General features: G+C 32.9%; 4 protein-coding genes across 5 annotated transcripts; 3 read left to right on the forward strand and 1 right to left on the reverse strand.

Moving 5' to 3' along the window:
* Positions 1-623: 623 nt before the first annotated feature.
* On the forward strand, positions 624-2,701 carry Bm10813 (Uncharacterized protein; the record flags this gene model as incomplete). Its single annotated transcript, XM_001900552.2, has 7 exons — positions 624-696; positions 815-884; positions 983-1,109; positions 1,411-1,609; positions 1,859-1,977; positions 2,255-2,368; positions 2,576-2,701. 7 exons carry the CDS (start codon positions 624-626, stop codon positions 2,699-2,701), a joined length of 828 nt encoding a protein of 275 aa, XP_001900587.2.
* A 595-nt stretch (positions 2,702-3,296) lies between these two features.
* Positions 3,297-6,289, reverse strand: Bm3400 (Uncharacterized protein; the record flags this gene model as incomplete). The annotated part of the gene is made up of 8 exons (XM_043077193.1): positions 3,297-3,458; positions 3,589-3,720; positions 3,850-3,957; positions 4,228-4,349; positions 4,724-4,838; positions 5,087-5,308; positions 5,538-5,655; positions 6,237-6,289. 8 exons carry the CDS (start codon positions 6,287-6,289, stop codon positions 3,297-3,299), a joined length of 1,032 nt encoding a protein of 343 aa, XP_042933127.1.
* A 1,438-nt stretch (positions 6,290-7,727) lies between these two features.
* Positions 7,728-11,340, forward strand: Bm2197 (Uncharacterized protein; the record flags this gene model as incomplete). Its single annotated transcript, XM_043077194.1, has 12 exons — positions 7,728-7,897; positions 8,071-8,178; positions 8,409-8,494; positions 8,564-8,760; positions 8,889-9,030; positions 9,104-9,259; positions 9,554-9,702; positions 9,830-10,009; positions 10,259-10,345; positions 10,516-10,654; positions 10,778-10,932; positions 11,086-11,340. 12 exons carry the CDS (start codon positions 7,728-7,730, stop codon positions 11,338-11,340), a joined length of 1,824 nt encoding a protein of 607 aa, XP_042933128.1.
* Positions 11,341-13,133: 1,793 nt separating this feature from the next.
* Bm2195 (Uncharacterized protein) lies at positions 13,134-14,900 on the forward strand (the record flags this gene model as incomplete). Of its 2 annotated transcripts, XM_043077195.1 has the most annotated exons (3): positions 13,134-13,249; positions 14,010-14,166; positions 14,715-14,900. In XM_043077195.1, 3 exons carry the CDS (start codon positions 13,134-13,136, stop codon positions 14,898-14,900), a joined length of 459 nt encoding a protein of 152 aa, XP_042933129.1. The 2 variants fall into 2 exon arrangements, with proteins under 2 accessions (XP_042933129.1, XP_001900590.1); XM_001900555.2 differs by lacking the exon at positions 13,134-13,249 and having other exon boundaries at positions 14,011-14,166.
* Between the last annotated feature and the right edge of the window lie 28 nt (positions 14,901-14,928).

Consider the following 14,928-nt stretch of genomic DNA (forward strand, 5'->3'; position numbering starts at 1 on the left):
GTATTGTCACATTTTAACTTCTCTTGGCCATAACCTTTCTGGTGGCCAGAAATCAGGCAGAATCAAAACGTAATTAGTAAAATTCGGGATTCGAGGGAAAATTGTCAACCCTTCCGAAGCAGTTTTTATTATTCGTCAAATTTGCTGAATTAATGGAAATTAAATCTAATCATTACTAAAGAAAGTATTTTCAATTTTATTGGAATATAAATTTTTGGATGCTATTTTCTCATAAATCCAAAAAAAAAAAAACATCTCAAAACACTGATCTCTTTTAACTAATCTTCCGTTCATATGCCGTGGTCCAATATTTATTAGTTAAATGCCGTTGACAAAAATGTGGTATTTAAAAAGATAGAGGTTGGGCTGATTAAAAATAGATCTGTAATTAACGGTGTGAAATCTCAATTCTCCAAAATTGAAATATTTGTTAATATGCTACTGATATTTGGTTTACTTCCTTATTATGTGATAAATTTGAACCATTATCATTATCACTGTTATTATTGTTATTTGTTTTTTTCTAAAGCAAATTTACAGGATTTCAGCAAGATATGTTCTCATATCTAACATTAATTGCTTTGCTACTTTTGTTTCACGTAAGTGATGCATTTTCACGAAGGATGGTTAGTAATGCCAAATTAGTTGCGCCTGAATCATTTCCGTATATAGCCGAGTTATATATTGTTTGGCCAGGTAAGTCTGAGCGACAAACCTTAAGAAAAATTCCTAATTTTTTGGCATGAATTAACACAACAAATAAGTGAAACTGATTTAAAACAGTTTGGATCAACATTGATTTTCTTTTTTGCAGATCGGAAGATATTATGCACAGGTAGTCTCCTATCTCGTTCAATAATGATGACTGCTGCGCACTGCATGGTGTAAGCATTGAATTTATAAGGCTTAATCTTAGAAGTTTAAACTTTTATTTTTTATGAGATTGTAACTCAGGACTGTTTCATAAATTTCGAATTTTTAGTGATGAAAAAACGAAGAAACAGCTTGGTAAAGTGAAGAAAGTGATATTTCGACAAGACCGTGGACGATCTTATGCAACTTGGGTTAGCGGTAAAATTCACGGTATGTTAAAGATATCCGACCTAGAAGTAAGCCCACTTTTTTGTTCTCTTCTGTTTTTCCTTTAATTTTGCTAGTAGCTTATTTTTCTGTTGTGTGGAAGATGGTATATTTTTAGACCAGTCACAAAATCAATAGCATAGGAGTAGATAAAGACTATCCGTGTTGGATAGTTCACTTACCAGATGTCATGAAATTATCATCGCTGCTTTCAAAATCCAGTAGATCTTAAAAAGCACGTCTTTAATTTTCATAAATGTTTTGTTTTAAATACTAAAAATTTATACTTACTAACTTTGTTCATATCAGTTGTATAAATAATTTGTGCAGGAAAAGGAAGGGATTTTGGATTATGCATTATTTGAATTAGACAAACCATTGCCAGTATGTCGGGCTAGGGATGGAAGAGTATTTTCAATTATCAAATTACCGGTGAAGGACATAGGAACTCGTAAATGGAAAACTTTGCAACCATCGAAGGAACTACTCGACCAATGCTCATTATTCGGTTACGGAGCTTCGGAAAAAGGTACAGAATTTTGAATTCAAAATAATCAAATTCTTTTGCCTAATTCATGCGCCAAATACCAGTGCATAGAAAAAGAGTGAATTAACTTTGCAAGAAATATTATAAAATTTGTTTATCAATTGAGATTCAGATCTGTCTGCTACAAGTTTCAATAAGAATTATTATATTATTCGCAAAAGCAACTTCAACCATTTTCTCTCTAACTTCAACCAGTTCTAATAAAATGCTGGATATCCAACTCTTTTGTAGGTGGACCCGATGGTAGGCTGCGGAAGCTAACAAATATTTCAGTTTGGGAAGTTAATGGACGGCTTCTGATACCGATGGAAAATAATGCACAATATATACGCCAAGGTCGTATATGTGGTGTAAGTTAATTTTACAGAATAACGAAAGCATGCGGAAATAGATCTCTCCCAAATGATGTTGATTTAACAAATTACTTTAATCGTAATTAGATTATTAGTAAGGCATTTATATTGATTGTATTTAAAATATCATATCATCTGAAACTTGGATTTTTTTGAAGAGATTGTTTTTTTTTTTTTTTTTGTTAATTTAATTTTTGATGGAATATACAGATAATAAATGTTCATATTCCCTTTTATCATTCATTCATTTGTTGGAGCCATGAATTCATTTCAGGGTGATTCTGGTGGGCCTTTCGTTTGCGGCACAGAGTTCGGTGAACGGATTTATGGCATTCTGTCACATTCCGAACCATTGTTGGAATCTCATCTTTCTTCTTGCTATGGCGAGGTACGCATAAATATTTTTTCAGACGCATTTTTTGTGGATTCAGCTCAAGAAGTTAAATTCCTAACAAATTACACAATTAAATAAAATAGCAAACCTTAGTCAAGAACGTCTCTCTACATTCAAAAATTTCTTTGAAATTTTCAATATTTCCGTTTATCAGATATATACCGTTTATCAGGTTTTTTAATCATTACAAAAGTTCTGCAGGAAAATGCGTTTCTATACGATGTGATGGGTGATGTCCGCAGAATGCTGCCTTACATTCAAGATTCATTCGCTAAAATGAATAAAACAACTGAGCTAATTGAAGATTATGCAAGATGCGACTTCTAAATCTGCCATAACCTTTTACCATCATTTTTTATCAAAACTACTGCGCTTGCTTATTCATTCGGGAATCTCTGCATCATTTTGATTCTTTGTGTTTCAATGTAAAACATAGTCTATATGGAATATCTTGTAATTTGCAAAAATTACTCCAACTTTAAATTGTGCTTCTGGAAATAAATTCAAATAAACTTGTATTTGTGGAACAGAATACATTTTTGATGTCGACGATGAATTCTTTTGATTAATATAAATTTATCGATGAAATTAAACATCTTTAAATCACCAAAAATAATCAATTATGACAACACATCGATATCTCCTCATAATCGATTATTTTTACCAAGCGTAACATCGTTTTTTAGAACTGTTAGTTTCCTAAATTTTTTCAACAATTTTTAAAACTTTTTAAGCTCTGTGAAATATTTGCCAGCCCAACATTATCTTCACATGAGTCTCATGACACATTATCAGGTTTATTATAATAGTACTAGAAGAGGTCTGTTGTGTGCCTAAAACATACAAGCAAATTACTGGCTTTTTTGGCCTAATTACAACCTTAGCCATTATCAGAGCAGAAATACAGCACTGAGTGAAATAATTAATTTGAGAAGAACAAACATTCATTCAATTCCGCCCTTTCTTGTGCAATTTCTACTTCATGTTGACGGTTGGCTTCATAATTTTCTCGTAAAATGGTACGCCATTGATCTAAGCCAAAATAACCAACTAATACTGACATAAGATAAAGGATATCACAAGCCTAAAAAAGTAGGTAATACAAGAAACCTACACATTTTTTTACTAAACTAATACGGAAATACCTATAGAATTAGTAAGTAAATAATCAAATAACAGTTTAATAATAGATTCGCACAATGCTTACTACTTACTCGTGAAAATGCAGGAATACATTTGATGATTGCTATCGTGCAGTATGCAACCGACATCGGTATCAGAAATATCAATGAACCAATGGCGAAAGGCACCGCTGCTAGCATCATGATCGGGTACAGAGCCACTGCCTCAAGTAAAATGCAAATGATTTATAATTCGAAATATTGCTGTATATGATGAAATCCATCAAAATTACATGCTATAGTTGATTAATCCCGTTAGATCAATTGCTAAATTAAATAAAGTGATATTATTACCAAGGTAGTAATTACCCATGGCGGTTTACCCATTCCACGCATGCATTCTCGAAACAATAAAATTATATGGTAAGGGAATGTGATCAATACTAATAACGGTCCAAAATACTGTAAAAAATAATGTCATAACAGGAAGATATATATGGCAAAGTTTCTCAGATGTCCGAAAAATACTAAATGTTTAAGTAAGGATTATCGATTGGTGAACTCTGGCATTCATCATAAAATTTTTTTAACAGATTTTTAAAGAACAACTATTTGCATTGAATCAATACTTATCATATAGAAGCTTGGGAAGCATAAATGAGCCATCAAACGTACAGCAAAGGTTCCACGCATGAAAGAGTAATATATGGGAAATAAATTCAACAAACTAACAATTAAAGTTGTGCTAACGAGCGGTAAGAAAATAATGAGCAAGCATCCTTCGGTGAATGCCAAAAATTTGAGTATGAAACAGATTTTAAATAAATCATCCCATCCAAGTTTGCATGTTCCACCTGCAGATATCCATGTTTGAATTATTTCCTCATAACAAAACTTTTTCAGTCTCTCCATTATTAAATTATAACGAACTCTATACAGCTCAAAACAAGCCCATGAAGTACTATAGCTTGTGCCAAAAGAGATAGTAAATGAGAGGAGAGACTTTTTAAACAAATGATATGAAATAATTTGACGTTATTATTAGGAAGTTTTCACGAATACAGTGGAGTGCTGCACAATTGAACTTTTATTAGAAGTATGAAACTGAGCAGATAATTTTGTGTTCAAGTAAATAGTTATTAAAATATTTTAATTTCTAATATGCAAATATTCACCAACCGATCTGATTCCTCTACCTTCTCTTAAGAGTAAAGAAATAAGTAAGTACCAGCGAAATGTTGCAGTGATTCTGTAGGCTCATTACATAACCAACAAAATCGTTGTTTACATCTTATATTAACGCACTGTACAAAATTGCAACCATTGTACTCTGTATAAAGCGCCTATAATTGTCCCTTCAACTACTCATTTTTAATGCTAGTATGAAACCATAAGACCCTCACAATTCATTTACTCAATGCACAGTTAGCTTCTTTTGAATAAATTCATCAAGGAAATTTTTACAATTTGCTTCCTTCTTCACTTTAACTTCAACTATGTTCAAAAACTTTTAGCCTTGTTCATTTAATTATTAATGATATTGCTTTAATAACTACCACCTGATTCAACTATTAGTAGACTTATCTCTAACCTTACAAAGTGGACACCTTTGTATCAATCCTGCAAATGCATAATAAATGCTATGTTTTCGGTGTTCATGTAATAGATACTCGCGTTTCGCTCTTTTCATAAAAGTCTCTAAATCGTCATTATCAGGATCAAGCACGGCGTCAATATCATTTTCATGGATATGCTTTGGACATGTACTCTTTGTACATTTTATTCGTACTTTATTTTCCTCCTCAATCCAATACTACAAAGTTTTAGTGAAAGATTCATTTTTTGTAATTAAACTAATTTAAGCTCTATGATTTAATTTGATCATCTAACCGTTGTTCAGTTTATTTTAATTTAATCCAAGCATAATACACACTGTTCAATTTCTCCAAGTTTACTTATTTGAATTTCTAAAATTCGCTTCATTTCAAATTAATTCTAATTCCTCTCCTAAATACTTGATGGAAAGTAATATCCTAGGTTACCATGATATGTTCGAGAATGCATGTGATGCAAACAAAATGTCCACATTGTCTCAACTTAATGCGCCATACATTCAACACCTTGCATTTGCAGCATCGCAGTCCTGCGGGATTGCTCTTCCTAATTTCATAAATGATAATGGCAGAAAACAAATTTCACTAGCTGATTAAGAAAATTAAATTATAGTAGGAATAAATTAAAAGGTGAGGCAGAGATTGCAGAAATCTGCCATAAACTGAAAGCATAATTAAATGACAAGGTGAATATTGCCGTTCTTTTAACTGGGGAAAGATTTAATTAGAAATTAAGCATAACAGATTTTTGGTTGTTGAAAGAATTGTCCAGCGTAATTAGCTTTAATATTAATTAGTTTTAGATATTTGTTTATATCAATTTCCTCAGTCCAATACTTCTGATTTTATTCTAATTAATCGCTGGTTGTATATTTTAATTTGATAATGTTGCCGAACCAATATAGCAAATTTATAAAAGAAATAAAAAACATTTAAGTACATTACATATCATCGTTTTCTTTAAAAAATACCATTACTAGATCAAGCTATTACTATAAGCCTCACTTAAATTCAGAAAAGAATGAGTGTTTTAGTTTGTTTGTTAATTTTTTACTATTTGCTTTTATCGCCTGTCGCTTATCATGACAGATTGTATACGTTTAGTCTATGAACTACTTCAACCATTACCTTCCTTCAATTTCCTTTTTATGCTCTTCCGCCTTCTTTTGGTTCTTGACCATATGTCTAACTGAAACCTTTTAGAACTTTTATGACTATTCTTTAAAGACTGATGAAACATCGAGAAATATGTAAATGAAACCAATTAATCACTGCTAAGTGCTGCAAATTAGTGACAAGTGTAATGTTCAATCAGTAATTTCTCATTGTTTATCGATTCAGAGTTTAAAATGTTTAAAAAGCTTGACACTGATGAAAAAATCAATGAAGGAATTCCTGTACAACACTGGTAACAACAAATGCCAAGAACAGAAAATATGAACGACTATTCCTAACTTATGTGATTTTCTGAATGAAGCAATAATTTCTGAACATCTCATTATATGTAAGAGAGACTCCTCATCCCACTTCAAACATTTATTCCTCACCCAATAATCAGGTTGTTGTGCAACCTAATACAGGTATAACTTCAAGTCCAACTCAAGTCACAGTTATCGAACTCGTCCCTTAAGCACACAACAACGCTACCTTGTTTACTCAGTGTTCACCTGTTGTTGGTACGTCGAAGCGAGCTGTGCTGTCGTCTGCATTACCTTTCTGCCTATGCTTACCTTAGTAAGTTGGGATTTAGATTCAGTATGTTCTGTGCAATAACTTCCATAGTGTGCTTTTCAAACTACTTTGTCAGTAAGTGGGAAAGTTGCCCAACTCAATTACTTGTTTCTATTCAACTTTATCCATCACACTTCACCATCGTACACTCTCCTCTTCACTACAAAAATTCACCATCATTTCTGCTCCCACCTGTCACCTATCCCGTCATTTCTACTTATCTTTTGCATGCAGTGAATCCTTCAAATGCTACCACTTACTGTCTACTTCTGGTATCCATAAGCATATCTCCTTTGCACACTCTCTCGTGAATTTTATCATTCTTTATTGTCTCTGTTTCTGCTGCACTCTATCTGCACGAAATGTTCCGTAAGCAGCATTGACATGTGACACTGTGACAGTATCGTTTGAGAAGAGGAGGATATGAGTGTGTTAGTCAGGTACAGAGGTCGTTTTAGAACCGCCGTAGTTGTCCGGTAGCTTTCGTGCATTCATTTTTGATTAGAATTTCTGTTTAAACTGCTGCTCAGTTGAGTACTTTTTGTTGGGCTTAAACACTCACATGTGTTACGGCACACATTTGATTCCACGAAAGATCATAATTTCATAAAAAGTCACTCTTTGAAGCGTTACCTTTTGCGCTTCCTTTGTCAGTTACAAGCAGGTGTTCCGTGCGATTTCGTTTCTTTTTGATGGTCATATTAATGACATGGAATAAGTTAACTTGACAACGATCAGCGATGGAGTTAGTTGCAGAACTTTTGATAAAAACAAAGTAAAATACAGAAGTAATTTGATAGTAATCAACTAAAATGAAGGAGCACTTGCGTTTGTTTGTTGTTTGAACGCGCTCCCAATAGCTCGCTCAAATGTTTGTCATTACAGATAATGCTGTTAAGGATAAGTCTAATCCTGATATATCTGCTTGAGTGTGTATCTGTGGAAGAGAAAGAAAGCGAATTTCAACAAAATGGTGGTGTCTTTGTTTTGAATGAGAGAAATTTCATGTCCTTCCTTCAGCAACATCCAACAGCACTAGTAGAATTTTATGCTCCCTGGTAAATACAGCTTTTTTCGTTGTTCCTTAAAGGCCTTTAATTGCTTTTTAAGTGATTGCGTGTTGTACGTGCTTATCGTACAGAATAATTTACTTTATAGTATTACATAGGTTATTGTAGAATTCTGCATTTATTTCACAATAAACTTTTATTTCTGAAAAATGAATTTGAAGGTGTGGCCACTGTAAAGCGCTGGCACCGGAGTATGCAAAGGCTGCTAAGAAACTGAAGGTGCCATTGGCTAAAGTGGATGCTACCGTTGAAACAAAACTTGCAGAAACGTAGAATTAAATTTTATTGCTTTTATTTTTAAAACTTTTTTAATGTTTAAACCACCTGTATAATAAGTCAGATATTCATTATCAATTTGATACGCTTACTCATGTGTCATATGCTCCATGCTTACCACAACAATTAAAACAGTGAAAAGCCTATGTTCTGTTAACAACGACAAGTAGTAGTTAAGCGTTTAAATTAGATTAAATTCTGAATATATATGAAGTTATTTCAGTTACAACATCGAAGAATTTCCAACACTAAAATTTTGGCAAAATGACAAAGATCCAATCGTTTACGATGGAGGATTAGAATCTAACGGTATCAAATATTTCAGTGAATTTTGAAATTTTTGTAGCTAATTTTGAATAACTTCATAACTAATTTCAGAGATTATACAGTGGGTTTTGGAGAAAACAGATCCCACTTATAAGGCACCTCCGCTAGCTGTTGCGAAATTAACGAAAGAAAAATTTAGTGGATTTATCACTTTACACCAACTCGTATTAGTCAAATTCTATGCGCCATGGTGTGGTCATTGTAGGAAACTCGCACCTGAATATGAAAAAGCTGCGAGAAAATTAAAAGTATGTTTGAACTACTTCAAGTCACTTTTTTAATAAACTTCAAAAGGACATAGTGGGAAGATTGCTTAGATCTAAATCACGAACTAGATTGAGAAGAAATTTTACAAGACAGGAATATTTTTTTTCAGAGTGCAGGTATAATGCTTGCAGAAGTGGATTCTACAGTTGAGAAGAGTTTATCAGCGGAATTTGATATCACTGGCTATCCAACATTGTACATCTTCCGAAACGGAAAGAAATTTGATTACAAAGGACCTCGTGATACAGAGGGTATATTTTCTGCCGAAAAATTAGCATGCAAATATCTTTTATTTTTCACATATTTTTTAATGTTGCATTTTAGGTATTGTGAAACACATGCTTGAACAGGCTGAACCTGCTTTAAGAAAAATTAACAGTGTGAAGGAGGCTCAGCATTTTATGCGCAAAGATGATATAACAGTCATTGGTTTTTTCAGTGATGGAAAAGCAGAACTACTGGAATCTTTAAGTGAAGCAGGTTAGCTTCTTATAACTGATGGAAGACTTTATTCCGCCTCTATTATCTGTATCACATCCACCTGCAGAGTGAAGATGACAATGAATTTTTCTGCCGTTAAAAGTTTTCCTTCTACAGTTTCCATAGAAATCTTTTAGGAAAAATAGTTTCTACAGCTAAATGAAAATATTAGAAAATGGAAATGAGAATACTAGTTGAAAATATTTTTTTCATACTAGTTTGTTTTTATTCTGGTTTTCAATTCAGATCGACATTTGCAATTTAAGTAGCTTAACTGATTTCCTTTCTTTTTAGCTGAAATGGTGCGAAATGATTTCAGTATTGCTGTTTGTTTGCAAGTGAACACTAAAAAATATTTTAAAATTGATTCTGACCAAATAGTTATTTTTTTCCCTGAAATATACTGGAGCAAATACGAGTCGAAGCAAATTGTTTACCAAAAGGCATGCGTTTTCAGTTATTATCCTCCAGCGACATAACTTACTGCTTATCTGGGAAATCGATCTGCCAGTTTGCTGGATTTAATCGTTAAAATGCTTAGCATATAACCATAATTCTGATATTTTATAGGAGGATGGTACTGTGGAAGATTTGGTAAGATTTTTTCAAGAAAATTCAACACCTCTTGTGGGTCAAAGAACCAAAAAAAATGTTGCCACCAGATATACTAAACTCCCTCTTGTTGTAATTTATTATAATATTGACTTCTCAGTAGAATATCGCGAAGGAACACAATACTGGAGGAAAAAGGTTGGGTTATTTGTCCAGTTATTTTACATTCTTTAGGTTAAGCATTTTAAGTTTCCAGAATATCTATTACATATATAATGCTAGTTTTTCTTCGTGTTAATGGATGTTGGAAAGTTTAAGTTTGATATATTTCTTATTTTTTTAAAAATGTACTAGCATTGTTCGTTTGAGATCTATCCCATTTCCCAAATTTAATACGTCAGCTTTTTGAGATGAGTTGCATATTATTTTTTGATTTGCATTTTTCAGGTGTTAGATATTGCAAATGAATATAGGAAACATAAGTATCATTTTGCAATTTCAGACGAAAGCGAGTTTGCAGATGAGCTTATAGCGGTTGGTTTATCATCATTTTTATATATTTAGTTTAGATTATCTTCTTCTGAAATCACTAAAAAATGAAGTGCTGGTGGTTTTACATTTACGACATTTGTAGAATGCATGCTTAAATAACTCAAACGTTTTTGAACAGAAACTCGTTGTGATTTTGGCTTCATATATTTCAGGTGGGATTGGGTGACAGTGGGCTTGAGCATAATGTTTTAGTTTTCGGTTATGATGGTAAAAAGTACCCGATGCGTCCGAATGAATTCGATGATGAATTATCTGAGAATTTACAAGCTTTCATGAAAAAACTATCTTCAGGTATACAAATTATAGGGGTTTACTACTCCGAATAAATTTACAGATATTTATTAAATGAGTACTGTCGTTTAATGTTATGAATTTTAACTTAATAAACTCGTTTTAGTTCATCTTTTTTTGAAGGTAAAATAAAACCTTTTATGAAATCTGCGCCATTGCCAAAAGATAATAAGGGTCCAGTGAAAACTGTCGTTGCATCAAATTTCGCTCAGGTTGTGTTTGATGAAACGAAGGATGTGCTGATGGAGTTTTATGCACCGTGGTGTGGGCTTTGTAAGGTATATTTATTGTTTTTTTAAAGTTTTAATCCTCATATAAAAACTGCTGAATTACATTGACATTAAAAATCTGGAATTGAAAATTAAAGATTTGAAATGCGTTGAACCTTATAAACTTCCGAGACAAACCTTGCTATAATGTTTCAATTCTAGGCATTCGAGTCAAAATACAAAGAGTTGGCAGTGAAATTAAAAAGTGAATCAAATTTGCTACTTGTAAAAATTGATGCAACAGCCAATGATATTCCGAAGAATTACGATGTGAGTGGTTTTCCAACAATTTATTTTGCACCAGCTGGTAAAAAGAAGGAACCAATCAAATACAAAGGAAATCGTGACTTAGATGACCTCATTAACTTCATGAAAAAGCATGCCTCTATTTCGTTTCGAAGTAAAATCGAATTGTAGATGCTCAGTTATTTTTTAGAAAAGGAATCTTATGCATGCTTACATAGACTCTAAAACGAAACGAAGGTTTTTCAGTAAAATCAGTGTATAGAGAGGGGAGGGGGGGGAGGAGATTTGGCCTTCTGAAAAAGAGCCCGAATTATGTGAAAAGTGGACCTTCTGGATGTATTCCATCACTTTCTTGTTTTGATGTGATTGTCTTTTGAATCTATTTTGTCCTTTCTCACTATGAATTTTATTCTGTTTAAAAATTTTTTATTGTTTATTAAACCTTTAGTTCTACTTCATTTTTGATTTTCTCCCAATTTCTGCAATTCTTTTTGTTAGAAAATTTGAAGATTTCAAAAGAAAGACTCGTCCCATTTCCTTTGAATGGCAAGGATTTTTCAAAATATTTTGTGATTTTTTTTTTATCAAACTTGTTTAGAGCTGCAGCCTTTTTATCGTTTACTTATTGATTATGCTTTATCACTTCCCTCAAATTTGCTCGCTCATTTCCAAGAGTATTCTCTACATTACTTTTGAATTTAATTCACCAGTTGTTGACAAGATTCCTTCTGCTACAACAGATTTTTAAATGATCCTATCCAGATCTGCACTGGAAGTGATATTGTTATTACATTTTATGTTTCTTATGTCTAGTGTTCAATTGTTTGTTATTTTGATTATTTTTTGTTCCAGTAAAGGTAGCAATCATATTAGTGATGCATCAAAAAACTAAATATCACAAATTAATGATGAACCTCCAGCGATATTATTTGAGTACATATATTAAAGGAGGATTACGATAAAGTTGCTCGATGCTGGAAACCAATTGGATTATTTATAAGTGATTTTTGGATGTTTAACTCCAATGTTATGTGGTCATTTAATTTGCTTTTTCCTTGACTGAAGTGAAATGTGTAGAATTGATGGGTGACATGACATGACTTTGGTGCTTGAGACAATTTCAATGTTACGCATAGTAGATTTCATTGAAATTAAAGCTTTTTTGGTTGAATCTTTTCGTGAATTATGGACAACGTAGAGGTCACTGGCAGTATCAACATCTACTAGTCTTTTTTGTTCGCTTACCACAGAAGGAACTGTTGCAGGAACTTTCACGTTACACGTCTGCAAGTGATGAAACCTGGGTGTTAAGATCACAGGTGATTCGAGATCATTTACAGGATAAGTATGCGGGTAATAGCGATGGGATTCCGGAAATGATTTTTTTCGGAGAATTTTAAGTTAATTGGGATTGGTAGTGTTATAAATGATGCATCATTGCTGACAGTTCATCAATAAGTAAAAAGAAAGAAAGCAGGGAGAGAGGAAGAAGATAAAAACAAAGGTAAACCACTGAGTTGTCCAACAGTGCAGAAAGCTACTACAAAAAAAAAAATGTCTAAGAGATAGAATGAGCGCTTAATGAAAAAGCTGGATGGCATCAAATCGCAGTACTACCACTCTGATCATTCTCCGACATTACGAAAGACAACATTCCTTCCACATATCTGCAGTGTTTCCCCTCACAATGTTGTTTTTTGAGGATAATCGGAGCCACTCAGGAGAGGAAGTAAAATATTACACATCAGTGAGTATTTTGAAGAAACAGTTAGGACAGACTAAAGGATGGATGGGATAGTGACGAGAGGGTAGCTTGAGACCAAGCTATAGGTGCATTTTGTCTTGCTTTACCTGTGGTTTTCTTCCTTCCCTTCCTTCTTTCTACCATTCCTTTCTTTTTCATTGTAGCTTAACTTTCATCAGTGCAATTCTTTTTAAAACATGAATCCATTTTTGTTTTCTAAATGAAATATTTTCTTTTTTTTGCATTACATGTGACGACGTTACCTTCGTTTCATTCCTCCTTCCAGTTCATTTTCAGTTTGCAAATATCTTTTGTTATTGTTAGACTACTCGACAGGTATGTTGCCTTTGTTACTCATATTTGATTAAATCAGTTCTTTTCTTCACGTGAAAAATTTTAGATGACAATAAAGGATGTGCCAGAGAGTTTTTCTGTCCTTTCATTGCAAGAACCATAAAAGTGCAGGCTGTTGCTGAAATTGGTAGTGTAGGATGAGAAGAAATATTTGCTACATTTGCTTTTGTGTCCTTTTCATCCAGCTTATCACATTATCTAATCAATGTTGACAGTACAACTGACATCCATCAGCGTACTATCTCAACTACATGAGATTCAATTTCCGTCATCCTACGCCTCATCAACTATCTTTCATCTGAATGTCTTTAATAGTATCACATCAAAAGGACACAAAATCACTTAAGATCATTAAGTAAGGCCCTCTTTTCAAAATTCTCAAAAATATGGAATTACGTGACCTAAACATCTTTATTACTGTGCTACTGTATATTAACTATTGTATATTTATTATTGTGTTACTATATCTAGAAAGAATATTGGTGGTGCAAGGCTTATTTTTCAAGTAGCATATCTTATAGAACGAATTAAACTTAGCTTGATAATAATATCTCCATGAATTCTATGTTAGATCGTATTCAAAGTACTGTGAACTTTGTGAGAAGCTGGATAATATTAACATCAGACAATAATTCTTGACATTTCTTGACATAGCTAATCGGTAAATATAATTCCGACTTACGAGAAATCTTTTAAAACCTCTTTGAGTTTTTTTTTTTTTTTTTTTTTTATTTTCTTTAAGGATGGAAGAAAAGGTAGTGGAACTAACGCACAACTGGAGTGCGGAGCAGTGGGATTGGCCCTTACAGCACAACGATGAGGTGATTAAAGTAACCAACACGAATGATAAGTTTGAAGTCGGTTTGGATGCATCATTCTTCACGCCGAAGGAAATCGAGGTTTAATTGAATTTATAGTTTTTATTTTTTTATTTATAATTTATAGTTTGCTGTAGGGTCGGTTAGGCGAGATAATTCTGTGATTAGTTGGTGTTCATAGCAATTATGATAAAAGGTAATGATCGTAGTTTTTGTTAAAAGGGAAAGACATTTGGATAATGAAAGAGCGAAATTTAAAAGATGGAATTAGAAGCTTTTACACATCTGTAAATGAGGGTAAGATGGTCATAAATGAGGAATAAAAAAAAAATGCTTACGTTCTTGGCATTTTTTTAATTTCTTTCTAACAAAATTTCTTAGGTCGATTTTTCATGCAAATATAGCAAAATATCTGATGGAATTAGAGCAAATTCGAGAATAAAGTTTTTTACTTGTCTTATTACCTAATTTGTATATTTACTTTCAGTACACAAACTTCAAATCTGTCTAGGAAAGTATTATCTACTTATCTGAACAATTCCCACTAATTAGAACTGATTGTTGTGAGTACTGAAGAACTTTCATAGAACTAAAGTTGCAAAGATCTAGTTCGTACCCTCAAATTTTAGGTAAAAGTTGCTGGCGATAATCTGGTCATTCACTGCAGACATGAATCACGTGCCGAGCATTATGGAGAAATTAAACGTGAAATTAGTCGTACCTATAAGCTTCCGTCGGATGTAGATACGAAGACTCTGACATCAAATTTGACCAAGCGAGGACATTTGGTCATCGCTGCCAAAAAGAAAGCATGATTTCTTTCCTAAAGTTCCCTCATTGTAA

The sequence above is a fragment of the Brugia malayi genome (genome assembly GCF_000002995.4).
Source record: "Brugia malayi strain FR3 genome assembly, contig: Bm_v4_Chr1_scaffold_001, whole genome shotgun sequence".
NCBI classification, from domain to species: Eukaryota; Metazoa; Nematoda; class Chromadorea; order Rhabditida; family Onchocercidae; genus Brugia; species Brugia malayi.